The following is a 22975-nucleotide window of genomic DNA, read 5'->3' on the forward strand; positions in this document are numbered from 1 at the left end:
CAGACTGAGGACTGACTATCCTGTGGCCTGGAGAAACCCAGGATTGACAGCAGGATGCCCTCTTCATGCGAGTTCACCTTCATTTCTCCAGACCCATCTCAGGCAAAGGCTGGCCATATGCAGGGCGACCACATGTACCATTTGCCCAGAACCGAGCGATGTCTACCTGTTGTCCAGGTGTGATTATTAACAATAGCATCCCTTCACTCTCAAATGCATACCAGTTTGAACAAAAATTATTTGGCCCCCTAGCTATAAATTGGAACCAGTCTGGGAGAAGGCAGAACAAAGTGGTCAGACTGAGGCATCCCACTAGGTGGCACTAGTGCCACCGGAGGGAGAGAATGAGAAAGAATGAGAAATGGGGACCTCAGGGGGGTAGTTTCCCCACAGTCCCTCACCCAAGGCACTGACGCCAGTCTCTTAACTCATCTCAAGACAAGAGCCTTAGAAATTTGGAGAACTCCGCATCGGAGGCTTGGCAAGGTGTGAGGCTGCTTCACACACACGGAAAAGTGATTTGGAGTGACATCCACGCTCTACCCATAGCTCAATAAGAGCCAGTCACCCACACAGACAGAACTGGGACCCCAACAGCGAAAGGAGCAGAAGCACAGTGAGGGGCACTGGGACCTGGGGGAGAAACGGATTCTGGCTGTGCCCCTCGGGGTGGAGGGACCTTGGGGAAGGCAAGCCCCTGGCCCGGGGAGAGGAGATGGACAACACCATGGTTGGAAGCTAGGGCTGGGAGCCTGCAAGGAGGAGCTCTGGGGGCTGCAGTGGGGGAGGCCAGACGGGAGCTCCAAGCCCCCGCCCCGGCTTCAGCAGATAACTCTGCTGCTACCTGTTTTTGACTCCGGGGATCCAGGTAAGAACTCGGTTAGAAAGGGGGGTGGGGGCCTCCACATTAAAAAAAAACTTTGAGGGCCGGCCCCGTGGCTTGGTGGTTAAGTGAGCGCGCTCCACTGCTGGCGACCCGGGTTCGGATCCCGGGCTCGCACCAACGCGCTGCTTCTCCGGCCATGCTGAGGCCGCGTCCCACATACAGCAACTAGAAGGATGTGCAGCTGTGACACACAACTATCTACTGGGGCTTTGGGGGAAAAAATAAATAAATAAAATCTTTAAAAAAAAAAAAAAACTTTGAAAACCTCTGGACCTAGCACATGAGCGAGATTAAGAGGGTGGGCTCTGGAATCAGAAGGCCTGGCTTCAAATCTCAGCCTGCTGTGTGGCCCTGGACAAGTTACTGCACTTCTCTGGGCCTCAGTTTCCTCATCTGTGAAATACAGGTAACAAGAGAACCAACCTTATGCGGTCATTGTGTGGATTAAATGAGTTACTGCCAGTGAAGTGTTTAAAATGGTGCTTGACACAGAGGCGCTCAACTGGAGCGGCTATTGAGACTCCTAAGTCAGGTCGAGCTGTCTCGTGGGAAGGAGAGATGCTGATCTTGGGAGGCGCTTGAATCTCTGCCAGTGCTCATGGTTATGAACAAGTTCTTCTCCCTCTAAGGTAGAAACCATCCCACAAAACTTCCTGCCTCGGGACCTATGGATGGGCAGCAAATTTTTCTTCCCAGGTGGAAAGGGGGAAGATATACCTAAACCCTCGGACACCCAGGTGCCTTTGGCCTAAAAATCTACCCCCTTTACTCCAGGATGCGGCCACTGCATAGAGCACAGGACTTAGCAACAGCATAAGAACCTGAATCTAAAATAACACACAGGCTTGTGGAATGCGAGGAGCCTGTGCTATTTAATGGCTGTGTGACTTCGGAGAGCCTCACCCACCACATCTGTGAAGTGGGGATAACCACAGTCATAAATCCTCCGTTTGGAATGAGGACTTGGTTAGATGACGTATGAAAGCAGTTAGCCTAGTGCTGAGCACACAGTAAGACCTCAATAAATAGTAGCTGCTATTATAATTAAAATAATATATAATATGATGTGATATGATATATGATGATATACGGTAAATGATACATAATAATAATTGCTATTATCTTTGTTTATCCACTTTTCCAAAAAGAGCATGCATCCAGCCACTTCCTAGAGAAGGTACAACAGGTCAAAACCAGCCCAGAATGCAGATAAAGGGGGCCAGAGCTCAGCCAGCACTTGAGGCTCGCCACCAAGAAGGGACCAGTCAAGTTCATCTACCAAGCAGCTCAGCCTTACCAGCCCCCGGGCTCCTTGGAGACGTTGTGGATGAGGGCACCGCGGCAGAAGGTCAGCTCATCACTCCGCTTGGCTTTGTAGTCATACAGAGCTTTCACGGTTCTCTGAGGCTTTCAGGGAAAACAAGACGGGAAAGGTCAGGCCGGGCGACAGGAGCAGAGGGCGGCGGCTGCGTTCTCTGGCGCGTTTGGTTTTTCTCATTAGGGAGCAGGAGGCTTCAGGCCGAGGTTACCGCGCCATCTGCTGGCGAAGGGCTAGAATTGCGAAGGAGCCATGGCCTCAAAAAGTCACCAGGGAGTAGGGATGGGGACTGGCCTGGTCAGAGCCAAGGGCACCTCAGAGTCACCCAATATTGCTCAATTTCCTCCACAAAGAGAGGAGACGTCTTTCAGATCAAGCCATGACCACACCTCTGAAGTCGTGCCCATGCTCAACACCCCTCCAGGGAGTGGGAGCTCCACACCATTCCCTGCCATCGCCAATATTCTTACCCAGGCCAGAGGTCCCCCAACTAGACTCCTGCAGGACACTGACATTTTGCAAGAGTAACTGAAACTGAAGTGTCTCTCCATGAAATTCATCGAAAGGTGCTCTCTGCCTTGGCAGAAACAAGTAAGCCAGAACGTAGCATGCGATTTTCCCTTAATGAATTTGCTTTAATGCCTGCTGCCTGGCAAGCATAAATCCATGGCAAAATGGACACCCACACAGCAAGGAAATATTAACGGGAAAACCTCTGAAACTTTGGATCAGAAGCTTCCCCCTCCCCTCACCCAAGGAAATAAGAATAGGGGTTTTACAAGGAATCCAGTAAAACTGCTCCTCAGAGCACAAACTATGGAGTCCAACATGTAGATTCAAATTATTGCTCTGCCCCTTACTACTATATGACCTTGAGGCTCTCTCAGCCTCAGTTTCCCCATCTGTGAAAGGGGAATTAAAACTTCACAGGGTTGTTGAGACTATTAAACGAGATAATGCATGTAATGATAAAATGACAATATCTAGCATTTCTTAAGTGCTTACTCTAGTCAAAGCTCTGTTCTAGGCCTCTGATCTATAGTATCTCCTACAATCCTCACAACAACCCTAACAGGTAGGTAGTAGTATTATTATGCCCATTTTATAGATGAGGAAATGAAAGTACAGAGAGATGCAGTATCCTTGCCCAAGATCAACCAGCTGATAAGTGGCTGAGCTCAGAAATGAATCAGTTAATGTGAGTTATTGCCATAGTTCATGATGTTCCATAAGAAACAATCTGGGTTGTACAAACTCTGCCATAAGAACCTTCCATCCAGAGGCTAATCAGAGTTCCTGCCCTTGTCTCCGCGTCCCCCCCACCCCCACCCACCGCACGTGGAGCCTGCTCTACCTATGCATCTGGCTTCAAAGGTGGACGTAAGGACCAGAGCCACATCTTTCCCCATGAAACCCTACAGGTCACTGCCAGGCTCCATGGCCACAAGGAAGGTACAGCCAGTGGCAGAGGGGGGTGCAATATACAACGGCTTCCACAAGGAGCAAGTCTCCGGCCTGACAGCCAGCAGGAGAGGTCCTCATGTCTGATCCCTCATGAACTACACAGAAACCAGCCATCCATCGGATGACTAAGTAGGTGTGCGGCACAGCAAAGCGGCTAAGAGCACACGTCTCGGAGCCAGACTCCCTGGGTCCAAAGCCCAGCTCTACACCTTCCTAGCTATGTGACCTCAGCAATGACTCAACCTCTCTGTTTTCCTCTTCTGTATAATGGGCACAAAAATAGCACCCACTGCATGGCGCTGTTGTAAGGATTAATGAGCTGTCAAGTGCTTAGAACAATGATTGATATGCAGTCCTCCGTATGTGTAACCTAGTATTATCGATCCAGTCATTCCAGTTCTAAAAAAAGAAATAATCCAAAAGACGCTCAAAGCCTGAAGCAAGAAGTTCATTTTAGTGTTAACTGGAAGAGGGAAGACTAGAAATGACCCAAATGGCCACTGATGGAGACATAGGTAAAGTGGAACAGCCACCCAGAATATTCTGCAGCATTTTTTTTAATGTATTTTTTTTTGAGGAAGATTGGCCCCGAGCTAACATCTGTTGCCAATCTTCCTTTTTTCCTTTTTTTCTCCCCAAAGCCTTAGTAGATAGTTTTATGTCATAGTAGTACATCCTTCTAGTTGCTCTATGTGGGACGCCGCCTCAGCATGGCTTGAGGAGCGGTGAGTAGGTCCACGCCCAGGATCGGAACTGGTGAACCCTGGGCTGCTGAAGCAGAACGCATGAACTTAACCGCTATGCCACCAGGCCAGCGCCTGAAAGTTTTTTTTTTGTTTTTGGTAAAATTTCCAGTCCATGTACTCCATCTAAATTACTTGGTAAACCAGGTTCAACAAAAATAGACAATAAGAAGATTAGTGACGGAGAAACCCACACGTGACCAAGCGGCAAGTGAATAGAGCAGAATAAAAACAGCAGGTAAGGGGGTGGTGACTGTAAAATACATCTCCACGTGGGCAAGGACCAGAAGGGATGGAACATCCAAAAATGCAGACGGTCACTGCATTAGGATGGCAAGATTAGCGCTGATCATTTTCCTTGTTTTCAAAGTGTTTTTTTTATTGTTACATCATTTTTCATTCATGATAGTAATAATTTTATTTTGAGGCACTCACCACAGCCTGGCAGCTTGCAATCAAATTCAGCATGCAATCATGTTTTATTGGCTCACTTAGTATAGGAAGATTTTTCTCTACAACTTGAGTTAGTTGCCAGGATTTAAAAACTGGGACATTTCACATAAAGCATCCAGATTATTGGCTTAAGAAATTAGACGACCTGGCCTGCTCTCTGGAAAAGCAATGACTGATTGCTAACGGGGAGGAGCCGCCCTTGAGAGGGGATGCATGTTCCTCAGTTTACCACAGTCTCCACCACCCCCTGACATCAGGCTGACACGAGGCCATGTCATTCTCATTACCAAAGCATTCATCACTTCTAATAAGAGTTTCTGCTATGAAGCGAAGTCCCCTAACGCATTTCCCACACCGCTCCACATGCCCACAACTTTTTAAGACTTCACTTCTTGCTGGAAAAGATCCGCAGTGGCCAAGAACTATAAGCTTAAAAAAACAGAAAAGAAATTCATCTCAGAATTTCTACAGAGCCCACCAGCAGGGCCCCTTCCTAAGTGAGAACTGTACATTAATTGGGTGCCAGACGCCCCCACAAACAGAAAATTTGCCATCCTTCTTCCTCCACAGGCTCAAACTAAACTTGTGATGAAACCAGAGTGAGGAGGAGCTGGAGGCGAAGAGTAAAATCCATGTCTACCTGCATGAAATCACCCAGCAGCCGGGCCGGGAACAGGAGATAGCGTTCACACTGCAAGGTCAGCGAGCCAGACGGAACCGATCAACACCACCGGCTCAGTCAGCGAGCGAGAAACAGGTGAAAGACTTTTCATTAGAAGCTGTTTGGGGCCGGCCCCATGGCTTAGCCGTTAAGTGCACGTACTCTGATGCTGGCGGCCGGGGTTCGGATCCCGGGCGCGCACCGATGTACCACCTCTCAGGCCATGCTGAGGCCGTGTCCCGCATACACAGCAGCTAGAAGGATGTGCAGCTATGACATACAACTATCTACTGGGGCTCTGGGGGAAAAATAAATTTAAAAAAAAAAAAAAAGAAGCTGTTTGGCCCAAAGGTGGTTCATCAAACCTCAGAATTTTAGCGAGGTACAGTTGCTTTTGGATGGAATTCTATTATCCTTTTCCCTGAAACCAGATGTGGTTTTGTCAATCATCATTTCCTCTCAAAAAAAATGAAATATAAAACATTTTTGGCCAAGTTTTCCAAAATGTTCCCTTGCCCTGTTGTAACGGGGGGATGGACTCGACGTCAATCTAGTGACTAGGAAACAGTGTGACTTGGAGGGTCGGTACCGTACCATGGAAGGATTGATCTCACTGGGGTCCACATACATTCTGCTGACGTCATAGAGGGAGCTTATATCTCGTTCCTGAAAAAGAACAAAGAAAAGTAAACAGGGCCGTCCACGCTCCTGGGACAGTACTTACCTGTAAACGCGTTCCAGGCATCCCTGTGGTTTCCTGCCTTCTGGTAGAAGAGTTAGAATCTCACAGTTTACTCATGCCTCGTGGGTAGAGATGGCAAGAAGCTATAAAGAAGTTTTCAAAACTCGGAAACTTTACCCCAAAATGAGAGAGGCCACCATCCTGGCCTATTAAGTGCCAGGTGCTGTGCTCCTTTGTGAAAACACAAACTCCGAGATCGGATGGTGTGCTGGAGCCAGCCCACCACTCACGAGAGCCCGCTGTACGTCCTTCTGCCTCCACATTCAATGACAGCACGTCGGTAGCTTGGAACTGGCCACCATGGAAGTATTTACACCAGGGAAATTGGCAAATACCACGAACCAGGGCTCCTTCCGCAGGGAGCTGGTAGACGCTCCCCAGCACACACCGAAGACCCATCCTGACCCACCTCCGCCTCCCTCACTAGCTCCTGCCCCACCTCCGCCTCTCTCACCGGCTCCTGCCCCACCTCCGCCTCTCTCACTGGCTCCTGCCCCACCTCCGCCTCCCTCACCGGCTCCTGCCCCACCTCCGCCTCTCTCACTGGCTCCTGGCCCCACCAGCCGCCTTTCTGCCCCTCAGAGCCACCTCAGGGCTCGTGCCTGGGCTGCTCCCCCACCTAGAACCCTAACTCTTCACAGCTCCCCAAGGCAACTCACCTGTCTTCTTCTCTGACCTCCCCCAACACAATCTTGTAGCACCCACCCCTTAGGGCCCCAACCTGTGTGATTCTCTCCACTGCAGTTCACACTGCCTGAAGGCATCTTATTTAGGTGACTGTGTTATCCAGCTCCCCTCCCTACAACCTAAACTTCCCAAGGGCAGACTCCCAGTATCTAGAACAGTTCCTGGCACATGGTTGGTGCACAATAAATCTCTTTCCATTATGCCAACAAATCCATCAGATCGGAACTGAGACGTGGTAATCAGGTCAGGTCTCTGGACCCTCCAATGGCTCAGAGTAAAAGCCAGTGTCTCCCAGTGGCCTACACCACGCAGCTCCCCCTGTTAATCCCCATCCTTATTTAGTTCTACCCTGACCCTGGCGCACTCAATTCCAGCCACAATGGCTTCTTCTCTTGCCTCCAGGCACGCCCTCACCTCAGGACCTTTGCACTTGCTGTTCTTTCCTCCTCCACATGGCTCCATGACTCACTCCTTCACCTCCGCTACTGTCTCCGCTACTGTCTGCTCAAATGTCTCCTTCCCAGTGAAATCTTCCCAGACTGCCCTTTGAGAACTGCAACCCCTTCCCCATCACTTTGTATCTACTTATCCATCTCCCTAGTTTTATTTCTCTCTGTAGCACTTATCACTGTCTGACACATGTTCTGTATATTTTTTATTTATCTCATTTATTGTCTGTCTCCCCCACATTAGACTACAAGCAGCATGAGAGCAGGGTCTTTGTCTACTGTGTTCAATTTTGTATCCCCAGGACCTAGAGCAGTACCAGACACATGGTAAATGCTCGATAAAGGTTTGCTGAATGAAGGAACAGATGAATTACAACCTCAGACAAGCGATTCCCCCCAATCACGAGCGAGGCAACCACCTACCATGTTGTAGCGCTCCAGGAGCTCGGGGGTCACGGGGTAGCGCAGTCTCATCTTGCGGTAGAGCGCGTGCTTCTCGTAATAACTGACGAGCTCCACGAGGCTCTCAAAGTAGGCGGAGGTCCCCAGCACAAAGTGCCGGCCGTCCCGGTTGATGCGGCAGTGCTTCACTTTGCCCCTGGCCCTGGAGGAGGAAGACCACACGGGGCTGACATGCCGAGATCCTGGCAGCCAGACAATCGCTATATAAATGCCACCAATTAGAAATAATCTAGTTATCCATCCTTGGGGGACCAGATAAATAAACAAAGCACAGCCTTCCTACGGAATACAATGATGTGGATCTTTTCAAAACAGATACAGAAGAACATGTACCTTTGGAGAGAAATACTGCTGAGTGACTCAACAGCTAGCCCCCCTTGCCCTTCCCTCCTCCTCCCCCACTACACGACTTGACTTTGGGCACATCCTGGTGTCCAGAACAGGGTTGGCAAACCACAGCCCACGGGCCAAATCCGGCCCACCACTTGTTTTTGTAAATAAAGTTTTATTGAAACAGCCACATTTATCCATTTATGTACTGCCAGGGGCTGTTTTCACTCCACAACAGTAGAGTTGAGTAGTTGCAACAGAGACCAAAGAGCCTGCAAGGCCTACAATATTTACAGAAAACATTTGCCGATCTCTGCTCTAGAACTCAGGGATTTGATCCCCAAGTCCTTAAATCTTATCTTCAATGGCCCAATTAGTGCAACAATTGCATTTTTTTTCCAAAAAGGAAACAAGTCTTTTCTTTCCTCACCCATTTGAAACAAGAGGCAGAAAAATTCCAAAGCAGAACAGACTCCTCAGTCTCACTAGCTTTTATCAGCAAGAATAGAAACTTTGGGAAAATAAGTTTTGACCCTAACTTTATAGCCAAGAGCATCTTTTTACAACTGTCTAACAGCACAGTTACTATGGAGGAACTACTCATCTTTTAAAAATTTTGCACCTTAGAGACTTTTTTTATTGTTTTAAAAAAACACATCCTGTTAAGCCATTTCTTCAAAAAGTCCTGTAAAAAACATGCTAGAAGACTTCTGCTTCAGTGGCTTACTTGCAGTCTATTTTATTAAATTAAATATTTATTAAAAAAAAAAGAAATACTGCTGAGTAGAAAAACAGGCTGCAGAATGAACCTATAATATGATCCCATTTGTATTTTTATGAAATGAAACGGAATACCCACACACAAAATGGCACTATGTATTTTCCATAAGTACATACAGATGTACGTAAACTTTTTTGTTAAAGTCTAGATGGAGACACCAGTTAGAAAACTGTTTTCTACCAGGACAAGGACTGAGATGTGAAGGACCACAGGGGGCTTTAGCCTTCACTGCGATGTCTTAACTTTTTATAAGGAGAATATATTCCTGTAATTAAAAATTAATTTTAAAACTTTTCACAAAAGCTCCCCGGGGCAGTGAGGCTGTGGGGTGTCGAGGTTAAGAGCGTGGGTCAGGCGCTGACTCCTTCCTCAGGGAACCTCTCTGAGCCTCAGTTTCCTGAACTCCACGCTGGAGATTCGCAGCTCCTGGGAACCGTTGGGACCACCGTCCGTCAGGTAACCCAGGGTAAGCCCTTTGCAATGTGTCTGTCACCCGGAGGGTATTCAATAAATAAATGGTTGGGAAAATAGAAGCAAAATCAAGACCAAACAAGCTTCCCTGGGAGAGAGAAGAATCAAAGGCAGAGATGAGAACAAGGCTGGAGTACGAGTTGCACTTTCCAGCCTCCCAGGGCATGTTGCTACAAGTCAGAGGACGCCACGGCCAGAGGTCTTAGCTTTGCAAAGAAGGCTCTGGTCCCACCGAGGGACGCCTCCCACACCAGCAACAACTTCATCTCTGTGCGTGGATTTGAAAGCAGACGCTTCTCCTCTCCTCTGGAAACCGATCCAGAAGTTCAGTGTCCGTTCCCAGAGCCTAGAGCAGGGCCTGGCACGGGGGAGATCCTCCACAAGTATATGCGGGGGACAAGTTCCTCCAGACCTGTGCGCTGCCTCTGCCTGGAACGCATCCCCACCCCATTGCCTAAAACTCCTAGTCACCCTGTCACCTCGCCTGACCAGTCTCTCTGTGGCACTTATCGCACAATATTACAGCAATTTGTTTAAGTGTCTGACTCTCCCGCCAGAGGCAACGCTTCTCAGCCGGAGACAGTGATGCCCACGGCACACCTGACCAGGGTGGGTCTAAGAAAGTGTGTGTGTCCATGGCGGAGGGAGGTTATCTGTGACTGTCACAGTGACCGAGGGTCCCCTCCCCCAGGGCATACAGTGGTGGAGGCCAGGGAAGTTCACATCCCAACACGATGGAAACAGCCTTCCCCTCCCCTCCTCTGAGACACACGTGCTGGACTGAGGAGGGCAGAGACTGTCCTCTTCGCAGACTCGTGCAGCCAGCGTTCCTGACCGCCTGCTGTTCCCAGCCATGCCAGGTAAGAGGGGCCGGCCAAGACCAGAAGCGCTTCTGAGTAATACGACGACTCTCGTTCCACCAGACCGCTGGCCTCGTGAGAGCAAGGACCGTGCTGTTTTTATCATTCCTGTATTTCTGGAGGCTGACACGGGGCCTTGGACACAGTAGGCACCCATTGAACATCTACTGATTCCTAAACAATAGAACCTCCAGCTCTCAGGGTGCCTCCAATCTCACGGGGGTACAGACACGCAAACAGAACGGTGGATATAAATCAAGCATCAATCTGGAGACCCGCCCACCTTCATCCACGTGGTTCCAGTGAAGTGACCCCAACCCCACCACTAGCTTGAAGGTGCCCACTCAGAATCATGCTACCCGGCTCAAGCAGGGGCCAGCGGGAGTGCCTCACAGGACTCGTCCTTTCTGCTGGACATTGTCCTGGCACGCCAAGGTAAAGCCACCTGAGAACAAAGCCAATTGAGAGTAATGCGGAGATGTGCAGAGCTAGTCTCCTGAGGATCTTCAGGAGAGGCCAGATCCAGGCGTGTCGGAAGCCAGCTTGTAGCCAATATATCCTCACCTTTTTGTCTGTCTATCTGTCTCAGCCACTGAGTTTCGTTTCTGTCACTTGCACCCAAAAGCATCCTGACTGACTGATAGATCCCCAACACCAAGTCCAGCACCCGGCACAGCAGATGTTCAATTTAACACGCCCACTTCCCATCCAGGCGGAGGGGCAGCACCAGGAGCTTTGGGGAAAAGAGCAAAGAGCAAAGGCCCAATGCCCAGAAGCCCAGGGCCTCCCTGTTGTCGGCACAAAAGAGCCACACTGGCTGGAGCTGGCACACAGTAGGTCCTCAGAAAACAGCAGTGATAATGCCCATCACCACCATCCCCAAGAAGGCACCTGAGGGATAACAGGGAAGGGGGCACGGTGGGGGGGGCAGCCTGCAGGGTAACCAAGGGGGAGGGGCCAGGGCGATGGGAATGGGAGGAACAGGAGCAGACAGGCACACTAGGGCCCTCTGCACAGCTGCTAACCACCGTCAACACTCGGAAACGTGGGCCAGAGCTTCCGCCTCATCCCATTTTTCACAAGCAGCAGTCTGAATTTTCAAGCAAAATTTCTCAGTGCAGGTTTTTTTTTTTTTTTTTTTTGGTGAGGAAGATTGGCCCTGAGCTAACATCTGTGCCCATTTTCCTCTTTTTGCTTGAGGGAGATGGTCCCTAGCTAACATCTGTGCCCATCTTCCTCTATTTTGTATATGGGACACTGCCACCACATGGCTTGATGAGCGGCGTGTGGTTCCTCCCCCGGGATCCAAACCCACGACCCCCAGGCCGCCGAAGCGGAGCACGTGAACCTAACCACTTTGCCACCGGGCCAGCCCCGAAATTTCTCAGTTTTTAATATCACCATGCAGGCTGAGCAAAACACATCCACAGGCCCGATCTGACCCACAGGCCTCTTGCTTGAGACCTCACAGTAAAGAGGCTTTGGAGGTGGACAAGCCCAAGTCTGAAATTCTGAGTCAGCCCAAGACTAGGCTGTGTGGCTCTAGATAGGTCACTTAACCTCCCTGGGCCTCCATCTCCTTACTTGTAATAAGTGGATCTACCCCCCTTATAACAAAAGGTTCGATCAGATGAGGCCTCAAAGGCAGCCCAGTGTCAGGAACACAGTTAGGAACTGAATACATGGTAGCCGGCATTCTATTACCATCGTCAAGAATATGCAGGGAAATCCTGGGGCTGCGGAGACAGAGGGACAGTATGAGGAACTCGGTCTGAATGCCCCCAAGATCGTCACTGGGGAAATTGGAGGAATCAGACGTCTTGGGCCAAAATTAGAGACCCACAGTCCTAGAGACAGTTGGTCTATATGGCCTTCCCACCAGCAATGTTGGGAGGTGCAGACAGGAGGAAACCAGATCTATAACATCACCCATCTGGGCTGCCAGGGCTGCCTGGGTTCACATCCCAGCTCCACCACCTACTGGCTCCACGCTTCAGCAAGTTACTTGACCTCTCTGTGCCTCAACTTCCTCCTCTGAAAAACAGGGATCATGGTCATGCTGCCCCCAAGAGCTGCTGGAAGACGAAATGAGTTAATATCAAACATATCACTCTCAAGAATATAGACCACTGACAGCACACGTTACTGTAGCTGCTTCTGCTATTATCATTGTTGTCGCCGTCGTCGTTGTTGACACTCTGCGGAGAGGACGCTGTGAGCTAAGTCTCCACCTGCAGTCCCCCCTTGTCCTCCACACCTGTCCCTCCTAAGCCTCTGGAGAGCGCGCGCAGTGGGCTCCAGCCCGTGCGCTTACCTGAAGGTGATGGCGTAGGAGTCGGTACCTTCCCGCTTCCGGATCAGGAAGGCCCCGTCCCGGGGAACCCTCATCAGCATGTCCTCCGCTTCTCCGCGGCTCAGCCCGTCGTAGTACCACCTGCAGGACAGCCAGGAAATGGCCAAGTGAGGGGCCAGCGCAGAGGAGGAAACAAGGGGCTCTCAGGATGCCTGGAATACGGCCCCAGACACCACCATGGACGTTACACAGGGGGCCTCCCCCTCCCAAATCGCCTCTGAAGACGGCAATGTTTTTAAAGGCCAGCAAGACGCAGCTTGGGTGACACATTCACGTAGTGGGTCTGCTGGGAGCACAAGAGAACGAATGGACTTATCTTTACCCCCCCATCGGCCCAAGACTGAAGGGCCAGCGTCAGAGGGTGGCCCAGTCCCTGAAGACGTCTCAGAAAACCGGAGGTACAGAACACAGAGAGTAGAGTTTTAGCGGGGCTCTCTGGTTATGTTTTAAGATGTGAAATAGCACATTTTTAAAAAGGCAATCCATACGAATATAGACAAGAAAAGTAAACAAAGTTGCCCTGAGTTATATGGCTTCCTCAGAAACGTGCATTTCAGCAGCCTTCTGCTTAAAAATTGTTTTCTTCATTTCTAGAATCGGGGAGCCCTTTGCCAGGCATAACTGATATTCACTTTACTGGATAAAAAAATGACGGGGAAACCTTTACAACTACTTCTTCCTTGTTTGCTTTCAGAACAAAGAGGAACGAGCTTTGACAAGCAGAAAGACAACACCGGGCTAAAAGATAAAGATAAAGAGGAAGAAAGGGAGGAGGAGGAGGAGGGAGAGGAAAGAGAAAATGGGGCAAAGTACCGGAGAGTAAGTATTTAGAAACTTCCACCCTGGGGAATGGTAAGAGACCCTGCTGGCCCGGGTGAGGGCTCATGGGAATTTGGGCCAGCACACCCACGAGGCAGGCTTTTCTGACGCATGAACACAATCCCCATGGGTGTCTGCACCCCGCTGGACCCATGGAGGTGCTGCCTGGGATCTGCACCCCAAGAGCACAGGCTCACGTACGGCTTTGCCTCGTGGGGGTTGGGGTTGGGCACGGGGTCGGTGAGCCGAAGCTCGAACTCGGCACAGCGCAGGTAGGACTCGCGATAATGCTGGATGAGGGCGTAGATGCTGGTGAACATAAGGTTGTCAGTCAGGTAGTACTTCATGGTCCCGCCCTCCATGGTGGAGCGGATCCGGCAGTGCTGGACGCGGCCTGACCGCCTGCGGAGAGAGGGACAACATCAGTGCCCAGGCCAGCTGGCCCTTCCTACAGCCCAGGCATCAGAGAACACAGGCCGTGGCCAGAGCCGCAGCCATGGCCCCAGGCAATGGACACTAGTGTGGCCACACAGGCCTCCCTCTGCTCTCAGAACAGGCCCAGGGCTTTTGCACAGGCTGGTTTTTGGCCTTGGCCTGGAACATTCTACTGACTTCCTCCACCCACTGCCCCAGTTTACCTGCATAACTCCTACTCGGGAAAGATGGCTTGGGTTCAAATCCTGACTCTGCCACTTACAAGCCAAGTGACCTTGAACAAGTGACCTGTCCTCTCTGAGCCTCCCTATTATTATCCTAGTGGTCAAACAAGGATAATAATAGGATCTGCCTCGCAGAGTTGTCCTGAGGATTAAAGGAGATCATACACAAAATGTGCCCAGGATGCTGCCCAGCACATGGTAAGCATCTTACAGGGGTCAGCTTTCACTATTACTTGTATGTTACTTTTATTATCATTTTCATCCTTCAGGTCTCATTTTAAAGCCACTTCTTTCAGGAAGTCTTCCCTGATCATCCCTCCAGAAAAACATCACATTACACCCCTCTCTGAAAGACTTTCATAACATCCTGCTTTCTCTCATTGCACTTACCACACCTACAATTACGTATCATTTGCATGATTCCTTTTTCATTGTCCATTTCCCTACCAGACTGTATCTCCGTCAGAACTGGGATGCTGTCTGTCTGGTCACTACTAAATCACTGTGCCTAGCACACAGCAAGCACTCAATAAATATCTTTTAATGAATGAAGGCACAGAAGAGTGAGTGAGTGAGTGAATGAATGAGAAAGCTCACGACATTACAGCTCCATAAGGCCACCTCCAGAATCTCTATTTTAGGAGAGGAGAGAGAGATTCCAGAAGGTTAAGTGAACTGTCCAGGGTCACACCACGCACTCCAGGGCTGGGATTAGAGGGAGGTGAGTGAGACCACATCATCTTAAGTGCAGGCTCAGATCCTGCCTTTACATAAATGTTGATATTTTGTTCTTCACAGATTTTTTTTTTGCATTACTTTTGATTGTTTAAGTGATGCACTGAAATATCGCAAATCTTGATTACTAAGTTTTTTGGGTCTCACCCATCTCACCCGAGTCCCACCCCACACAGCTCACTAAAGTCTGGGTTCCGGTCCAGGCCTGCCCGAGTTAGGCCTGAGCACACACCACTCGCCACACAGCCTCCCATCCGGCCAGCTCGAGGGCAAGGCGGGCGTGCCCCGGGCAGAGGGGCATTACCAGAAGGACAGCGTGTAGTCGTTGGGGAAGGACTCGCTCTCCCGCACCAAGAAGGTCCCATCTTTGCCCCCGGTCTCAGCGCAGTATTCCTGCAGCAGCTTCTCGGCACTGACTCTCTTCTCCACCTTCTTGTGGAACCACTTCTCCCCAAAATGCAGCTCTGTCGGGGGCGTATCCTGGGCCACAAAGAGAGGAGTTGCTGAAAACCTGCAGCAGACCCCCAGCATCACCAGACTGGTCCCTCTGCACATGCTGACTCAGAGCACTGGACAACAGACAGAGGCTGGCCTCAGCTTGCCCTCACCCCAAGAGGTCTGGAAGACAGCTTCCACTGCCCTCCCCTGTCTGCCACCTACTCCTGACAGCCCCCACCTGTGGTAGCCTCCTGGACTCCTGAGACATGGGGTAAAAGGTCCCCAGCACAGCCCTCAACTCTACTGCACAGGCAGTCTGAGAGCCACAATGCCCTGGGGGCTGCACTCAAGAAACAGTACCAAGGATGGCCAGCGGCCAAAGGGAGAGGGCAGGAAAGCCAGGAACCAGGCCAGGGAGTGGGGCTGGACAGAGCATCCAAATGTCTGCATCCTCCCCAGGGAGCACAGGCCAATCAGCCCCTTCAGAGAGCAGGAAGACCCTGGAACCTCACTGGCTAAGCACCTGGGCCAGCCAGCCAATCAGAGAGGAGCCAGGCAGGCCTTGGTACCCCAAGAGGCAGCTCCTTGGGCTGAGGATGTCCAGGCCTGCCGGCCACAGGATGAGAGGAACAGTACAAGAGGTCGGCCTCCACCTACCTGGGGCGGCTCCTCTTCCCCAGTCTGTTCAATGTCGTCGCTGAAGGACAGCTTGGCGTCGGCGATGGCGCAGTAGTGCCGAGTCCATTTCTAGAAAGCGGAACGAGCCTTAGCTCTTCCCGAAGTCTCTGCCCCATCAATTCTGGAGCCCAGGGCCCTTGCCCGGCTTCACCCCAGCATTCCATGGGGACTCGCCTTTCCCACTTTCGTATACATTTATGGTGGTTTCATGGAATTTGATCCCCTTCGAGATGTTTTTTTTAAAACATTTATTTATTTGGGGGTTCTTTTGGCATTTTCAGGACTTTTTTATTCAGTTTGTCTAAGGACAGATATGACTTAATATCACATTTCTAGTTCACGTTTACTTAGTTTGAAGGCTTTTATGAATGATGGGACTGTTTCTGCATCCTCATGACTATCTTTTCCTATTTCATCCACTTTTTAAGACTTCCAGGATTTCTCAGCCAGTTTGTCTAGAGACCCTTTATTCAACATCTAACTGTGAATTAATTCTTTACTTAAATTTTTAATCGTTTTTAATGTTATTTCTAGGATATAAGAATAGACATGTAAAAATATACTCAAATGGAGTTGCAAGTTAGGTTAAAGGAATGAGAAGTGGCGTTAGCATTCAAAATGCCTCACTCTCGCCAAAACATGTTCCCAGTGGAAGTGTCCTGGCTTGGAGGATACTAAGGAGTTAGGACAGCTAATTGCATTGTTGGATCCTGGACTGGATCCTGGACTGGATCCTGGACCAGAACAAGGACGTTAGTGGACAAACTGGTGAAATTGGAATAAGGTCCATAAATTAGTTCATGGTAGTGTTGTACCAGTGTTCATTTCCTGATTACAATAAACTCCGGTTATGTAGGATGTTAATATTTGGGGAAGCTGGGGGAAGGGTATATAAGAACTCTCTGTACTAGCATGTGTGTGTGTAAATATATAGTATATTACATTGAATACATAATTATTTCAAGATAAAACAGTAATAATGCAAAAGAAAAATAAAGTTTCAATGTAATGATAAATTCACTAGGCACAAAATAGGAGTAAGACAGGAATATCCTCCGAGCTCTCCAGCAGCCTCGGATGCACTCGAGGCTCTGAGAAGGGCTGCAAGGAGACCCACCTGGTCAATGGAATCCCACATGTACAGTTCACCCTGTTGCTTGTGTTCATCTTTCTTGTCCTCCATGTTGACATCCACGTCGCCTCGGGGGCCCAGCTTCTTATGCTGAGGGAAAAACACACATAGCCTGTCTCCCTCAAGACCCACGCGTAGGATCTTTGAGCCAGCAAGCATCCACCCACATCACCAGCCAGCCAGCATCCATGGGCAGCATCCCACCTCAGGGCCTTTGCACTGTCTGTTCTGTCTGCCCGGCTTCTCTCTCACTACATTCAGCTCTGTGCTTGGTGTCACCTCCTCAGAGGAGCTTTCCTTGACTGCTTGATCTAACAATAGCCCACATTCCTCTTCTCATCCCTGTCCCTGGCTAGCCCCTGGTAGTTATTTTTCATATTCTTGGCCCTATGTATAACTATCTGTTTATTTGTCTTCTGTCTGTCTTCCCTGCTAGAATATAAGCCCCGTGACGGCAGGGACTTTGGTTGTTCCCTGTTGAATCTCCTGTGCCAGTTCAGCAGATAGCAAGTGCTTGATAAATATTTGGTGAACAATGACACCACCCACGGGCCCCCAGAGTCTCCAGCAGGATTCCGGCCAGTCCAGGGGCACAGCCCATGCAGCACAGCGGAAGGCACACTGGGATGTGGATTTAGAAGACCCCGGCACAAATAGCACTGATCAGCTGTGTGACCCCGGGCAGGCGTCCGCATTTCTCTGGGCCTCACCTTTCTCATCCGCAAGACTAAGACAATGACTACAACAGCGCTCACCTGCAGGGACTGATCGCCCGCCTAGGCCAGCATCTCAGTCATTTCCCTGTAAAATGGGGGTAATGCAGCCCCTGCCGGGTCCCACAAGCCCACAGGCATGTAAGATTCCCGTCAACAGTGAAGCACCACGTAAGTGTTCGTTTTGAACAGCCCTGAATTACTCTTCTGGCAGGAACTAAGGGTGTGACCTCAGCGAGTCCACCTCCACACCTCAGTGTCCACATGTGTAAAGTGGGCTGGGGGCCAGGGATTGCCCACCTGGCAGGGCTGTGCTGAGACTGAACATTTATGACCAGGCCTGGCCCAGTGTGTGGCACACGGGGACTGTGTCACAAATGCTATTTCTACCCCCTCCTGAAATAGAAGGGGTGAGCCATGCAGCACCCCTGGCGGGCAGCAGGTGCTCTGAAAGGGGCCTTCACTACTTCGCACCCCAAAGCAAGAGCTGGAAAATCCCTGGGAACACGCAGAGAGCCGTCCTAACGGAAACAGCGAGAAGCCACAGGTGAGCTGGGAACAGGGAAATGCAGTGAGGTCCCTGAAGACTCACTTGACTCGATGCCTGAGAAGCCGTGGACCCTCCCGGCAGAGCTCCCCTCGCCTCTCATCCTGCGTTCCCCACGCTGGAAGCTTCCCTTGGTGTCTCAATGAAAACTGCCCCAAATCCCCCAAATATGCTGATGTTTTACCCTGAGGGCACCAACGCCCCCTTCTCCAGATGGGCCCCTGGCAAAGCCCCCTCAACTGTGTGGTGCTTCTCTGTGGAGGGCCTGTCTCCCCACTAGACTGTGATCTCCCTGGCACGCAAGGTTGTTCCCTGTGCACAGTGGTGGCCCAGTGACAATCTAGGGAATGTGCCACGTGTTCACACCACCACTCCTTTATGGATGTTATTCCCTGACCTGAAGGCCATTCCTCCTCTCTGCCTAGTAAACACCTGTCCGTCCTTCCATAGGAGCCTGCCAGCTGTCAACGAAATCCAGCCCACTCCTTCCACCAACGGCTGCCAACTAGAGACTTCATCTTCAACCCCCTCGCAGGGGGTGTGGTCACGTGACTTCATTCTCACATGCAAACAGGACAGACCGGGGCGTGTACAACTGACACCCCACCTGCTCACCAGAAATCTCTGGCCCGGACACCCTCACATGCCCCTTCCTCTGAGCTGGAGCCCGGAAAAGCCTGCGACCCAACGTACACGACACACACAAGGACGGTGCCATCTGGCAGAGCCTCCACCATTTCTGTGGGTGGGTCTCCTCTGAAGTCTGGGGAAGACCGCAGACCCCCTTCTCAGAGTACCATTTATAATGCATAAAATTATAAGAGAAACTATTTATATTGAAATACAATTATTAAGATATTAAATAAAAAATATTTGCAATATACTAATAGACGTGCTCCTTTAACATCTTATATAAAACCTAGAGGCAGATCTAACAACCACCATAATTTCAAAGCAGTGCTGAGTACAACATTATTTTGAGGTGTCTGCAACAACTGTAAATGTGATATGAAAATATCCACGATTTCTGTGGGTGACAAAGCCCCAAGGGGCTTGTTGCCAATATTCATAGTGGAAGGAAATGTTACCTTTTACTTACAGGTCAATGAAAATAAAGAGGCAACATTTTTTCCCAAAGTCCAGATGCCACCGCCCCCCGAATTCTATGTGTGGATTCTTTGGGGGTCTACGGAACCCCAGTTGAAAACCTCTTCCCTGGGACGCTATCGAACAAGATGGGGGGATTGTGGGTCCCTGGGATAACCTTGTGGGCCAGCGCTCAAAGCACCTAGAACTCTCTCTCTCAGACGAGGAAGATGTACACTCTCACGTGCTCCAAGACCCTGTATATCTGCTCTCTCCATCCTAATAATACAAACACCCAAAGGTCACCCTCCCCGTGGCACCCCTGATACTCTCAGACACAGCTGATCACGCCTCTCTCTCCATGGCACTTGGCACACCACCCCCATCAGCCCGTTAGTGCACGCAGCCTTTCTGGGCAACTGTCCAGCCCCAGTTCATCTCCCACACTAGACTGGGAGCTCTCGAGGGCCAGAACAGAGCCTGGGTCCCTGGAACACCCCAGCACCTTGCATGGGCCTGACTCAGAGAGGGGCGTGGTGAAGGTTTGCCGAAAGAATGAACGAACTGCAGTGAGTTAGTACTTACGTAGCCCCCACTGCGGGACAGGTGCAGTTCGAAGCACTCTGCACACACTCTTTCAGGTTACGCTCATAGCAAAAGAGATGGGGTTCTATTATTAACCTCCTGAGACCAGCAAGGACACAGAGGCACCAAGAGGTTAAATAACCTTGCCCGGGATCACACTGTTAGTAAGGAAAGCGGGTTTGAGCCTGGGCAGCGGGACCGAGAGCCCGTGCCCGGAGCCGCTGGTCCTCTTGAATGAATGACAGCACCCCGAGGCCACCTACCTTGATGATGATCTTCTCCCGCAGCTGGCTGGGCGAGGGCAGCTGGTCAGCACTGGCCTCCGTGGGCCTCATCAGCAGCAGGTCCCCAAACACCTCCTTGAACACCCTGGCTATGTGGCGCTGCTGCTCCACGCCACAGTGCTCCTCGATGGACAGGATCACGGGGAAGCTGTGGGCGGCAGGGGCCAGTCAGCTCAGCAAGGGGGCGGGCACTCCATCTGTGCCTGCCCGCCAAAGGGGCCCCTCCACTGAGACGGCTCAGCAAGGCGGGGTCAGATGTCACTGAACGGCCACAGGGTTTCCCAGCACCAGCCTCCTCTAGAACCATGAAGTGACCAGCGCTCTTGGCCTGTAGGGGGCGCCAATACTCAGCTGGCAGTGACTTTGCCCAAGATGGAACCCAGGCTGGTGTGTGTCTGTGTGTGGGGTGTGTGTGTCTGTCCACCCAACCTTCGCTGCCTTCCCCTTAAAGGCGAACCACCTGGAAATCAGCCAACTGACCTCGAGGTAACAAAGGCATGGTCTTTGATGGCCTGCACAACATCATCAAACTTGATCTTGGTGGTCCGTGTCCAGCCGTGGTAGATGATGGGCTTCCCATCGGGCCCGTCCCAGCAGTCCACTAAAGGGAGTAACGTGCAGCTTCAACACCTATCCATTGCTCTCCACCTCACGAGTCCACGGATGGCAGACACACTACGGCCGACGGCTACAAGATCAGCCCTGAGCCCCATGCCAGCTCAGTTACTAGGACACAGGGGCCAATAATTACCCTTAGGGGCCATCAGCATGAGGACATGTGTTACCTGTGTACATGCATCACCTGTGCAGTTGCAGGAAGATTTTGGTTGTCAACAAAGGGCCCTTTCTAATGCAATACGTTTGTCCAAAAGAAACTAGTTTAAATGTTTCTTTTTAAAAAAGATATTTTATAATGTGTTTTATATTCTGATTTCACTTGTCTAAACCTTGGCTTGCTTTTTCTGCTAGTGGAAATAATACAGAGCAATAAGAAATTTATTTTAAAGGTTCATGGTAAAATATTCAAACAGAACTAGATCATGTAGAAGGTGAACATCCCCTATATTTTCAAGCCCCGGAGGTAACAGGAACCAACAGTTTCAAACTTAATTTTTTCACATTTGCTTTTTCCTGAGGCGGGGGCGGGGGGGGAATATAAAGTAGGCAACAGTCTGTAGGAATAACTACCATTACAGTTTGATACCATGGTGAATGTTTTTGATAAAACTGGAGCCTAAATCAGTGGTTTGTGCCTTTTCTCAGCCCAACACACCTACGGGCCGTGGGTGGTTGAGTCAGGCTGGGAAGGTGAGAGGGGAGGAGAAGGGAGGAGGCAGCTGGCTCCTGGGCACATCCAGGTGCCTGGCATCACCTGTACTGGGGGGTCTGTGAGCAACTGCGGAAAGAACAGACAGGGTGGCTTCCAGGCGAGCCAGCTGCTAAAACACAGAGGGCGTTTGCCTTCCTCTAAAAACAGCCCACAAGGAAGCTGAGAGAGAAAAGCAGCATATAGCAAAGCCATCTTTGCTACTGGCCTCTCAGCCCTTCCATTGTATCAGGACACTTTCCAGACGCCCAAAACCACTGCCCAAGGCTTTGTGGTTCCAACCCGGCGCCAGGCTTCACACCACTCCTTGTCTTGGGGACAGTTTTCTCCTATGGAAAGGTCCTTGGCTGTTGATGATCCCCCACCCCAGATGCTACAGGTACCTGGGTTCTCCCTCGGCCTGTGCCGCCCATCCCCACTACGTAGGCCTTCAAAAAAAAAGCATCGAGGAACTACATGGCTAGTCTCAATTCACCATAAGCATCATCTCCACCAGGAAAGTACTCACACTCAATGCAGCGACAGCCCATGCGCAGACAGCGGATGTACGCCTCCGTGGACGACTCACTCCGCAGCTGATCCCCTGTGAGGTACCTGAAGGAGAGGAGGTGGGCGGCCGTGTGGGTCAGGCCTGCACCTGGGGCATCCTTGGGGAACTTCTCAGCCCAAGCCCCCAAAGTCCTGAGCTCTTCCTGCCTACAAAGACCCACGGTTAGGATCTGGGGCAGACACATGCCCTTGTGTGGCCACGCCAGTCATGAGCCTTAGACGCAGGCCTCATCGCAGGATCTGAACCATAACCACCTCGTCAATCCAAGAGTAGGGTCGAGACCCTGCGTTCTTTCAAGGACTTGGTCAAAGGGTGTCAGGAGTGAGACAATGGCGGATGACAAATTAACGACCCCTCCACGGTGGCCCACTGGGCCCTCAGTCTAAACAGCACAGAGATGGGCCACCACTCTGATATCAGGCCTCCAGGCACTGAAGAGGCATTCAACAACTAATGGTGGAATTTACTACACTATGAACTATGTCCACCAGACTGACATGAAAGTACTTCTTTTTACACACTCTCCTCCTCACCATGTCTCCCCTTTTTTAGGAGTTTAAGGTCCTTAACTATCTTCGGGGTTTGGTAGAATTCATCATTTTAAGACACAGACTCTTAAGCCAGTGGACATGGTGGGGAAGAGAGAACCACGAAAACGATTTGTCCCTGAAAATGATTTTTACCTTCCAAAAAGCCTGGGGTGAACTTAAGGGCCTTCTCTCCGACTCCTGCCTGGAATGACACTTGGGAAAGCACCAATCT

The 22975-nt window shown here is 50.5% G+C and overlaps 1 protein-coding gene across 2 annotated transcripts in view; it reads right to left on the minus strand.

Moving 5' to 3' along the window:
* Window positions 1–22975, minus strand: part of PLCG2 (phospholipase C gamma 2) — a 150291-nt gene that overhangs the window by 36630 nt on the left and 90686 nt on the right. For both annotated transcript variants that reach the window (XM_087419882.1, XM_087419883.1), the window contains exons 12-22: window positions 22172–22257; window positions 20817–20937; window positions 20316–20484; window positions 17107–17211; window positions 15969–16058; window positions 15178–15353; window positions 13681–13881; window positions 12622–12741; window positions 7827–8007; window positions 6120–6191; window positions 2184–2293 (exon numbers count right to left, since the gene is read on the minus strand). In XM_087419882.1, coding sequence (XP_087276008.1) covers window positions 2184–2293; window positions 6120–6191; window positions 7827–8007; window positions 12622–12741; window positions 13681–13881; window positions 15178–15353; window positions 15969–16058; window positions 17107–17211; window positions 20316–20484; window positions 20817–20937; window positions 22172–22257 — 1431 coding nt within the window. The remainder of the gene's footprint in view (window positions 1–2183; window positions 2294–6119; window positions 6192–7826; window positions 8008–12621; window positions 12742–13680; window positions 13882–15177; window positions 15354–15968; window positions 16059–17106; window positions 17212–20315; window positions 20485–20816; window positions 20938–22171; window positions 22258–22975) is intronic.

The sequence above is a fragment of the Ceratotherium simum genome, chromosome 30 (assembly GCF_057802395.1).
Source record: "Ceratotherium simum simum isolate JZ-2026a chromosome 30, ASM5780239v1, whole genome shotgun sequence".
Lineage (NCBI taxonomy): Eukaryota > Metazoa > Chordata > Mammalia > Perissodactyla > Rhinocerotidae > Ceratotherium > Ceratotherium simum.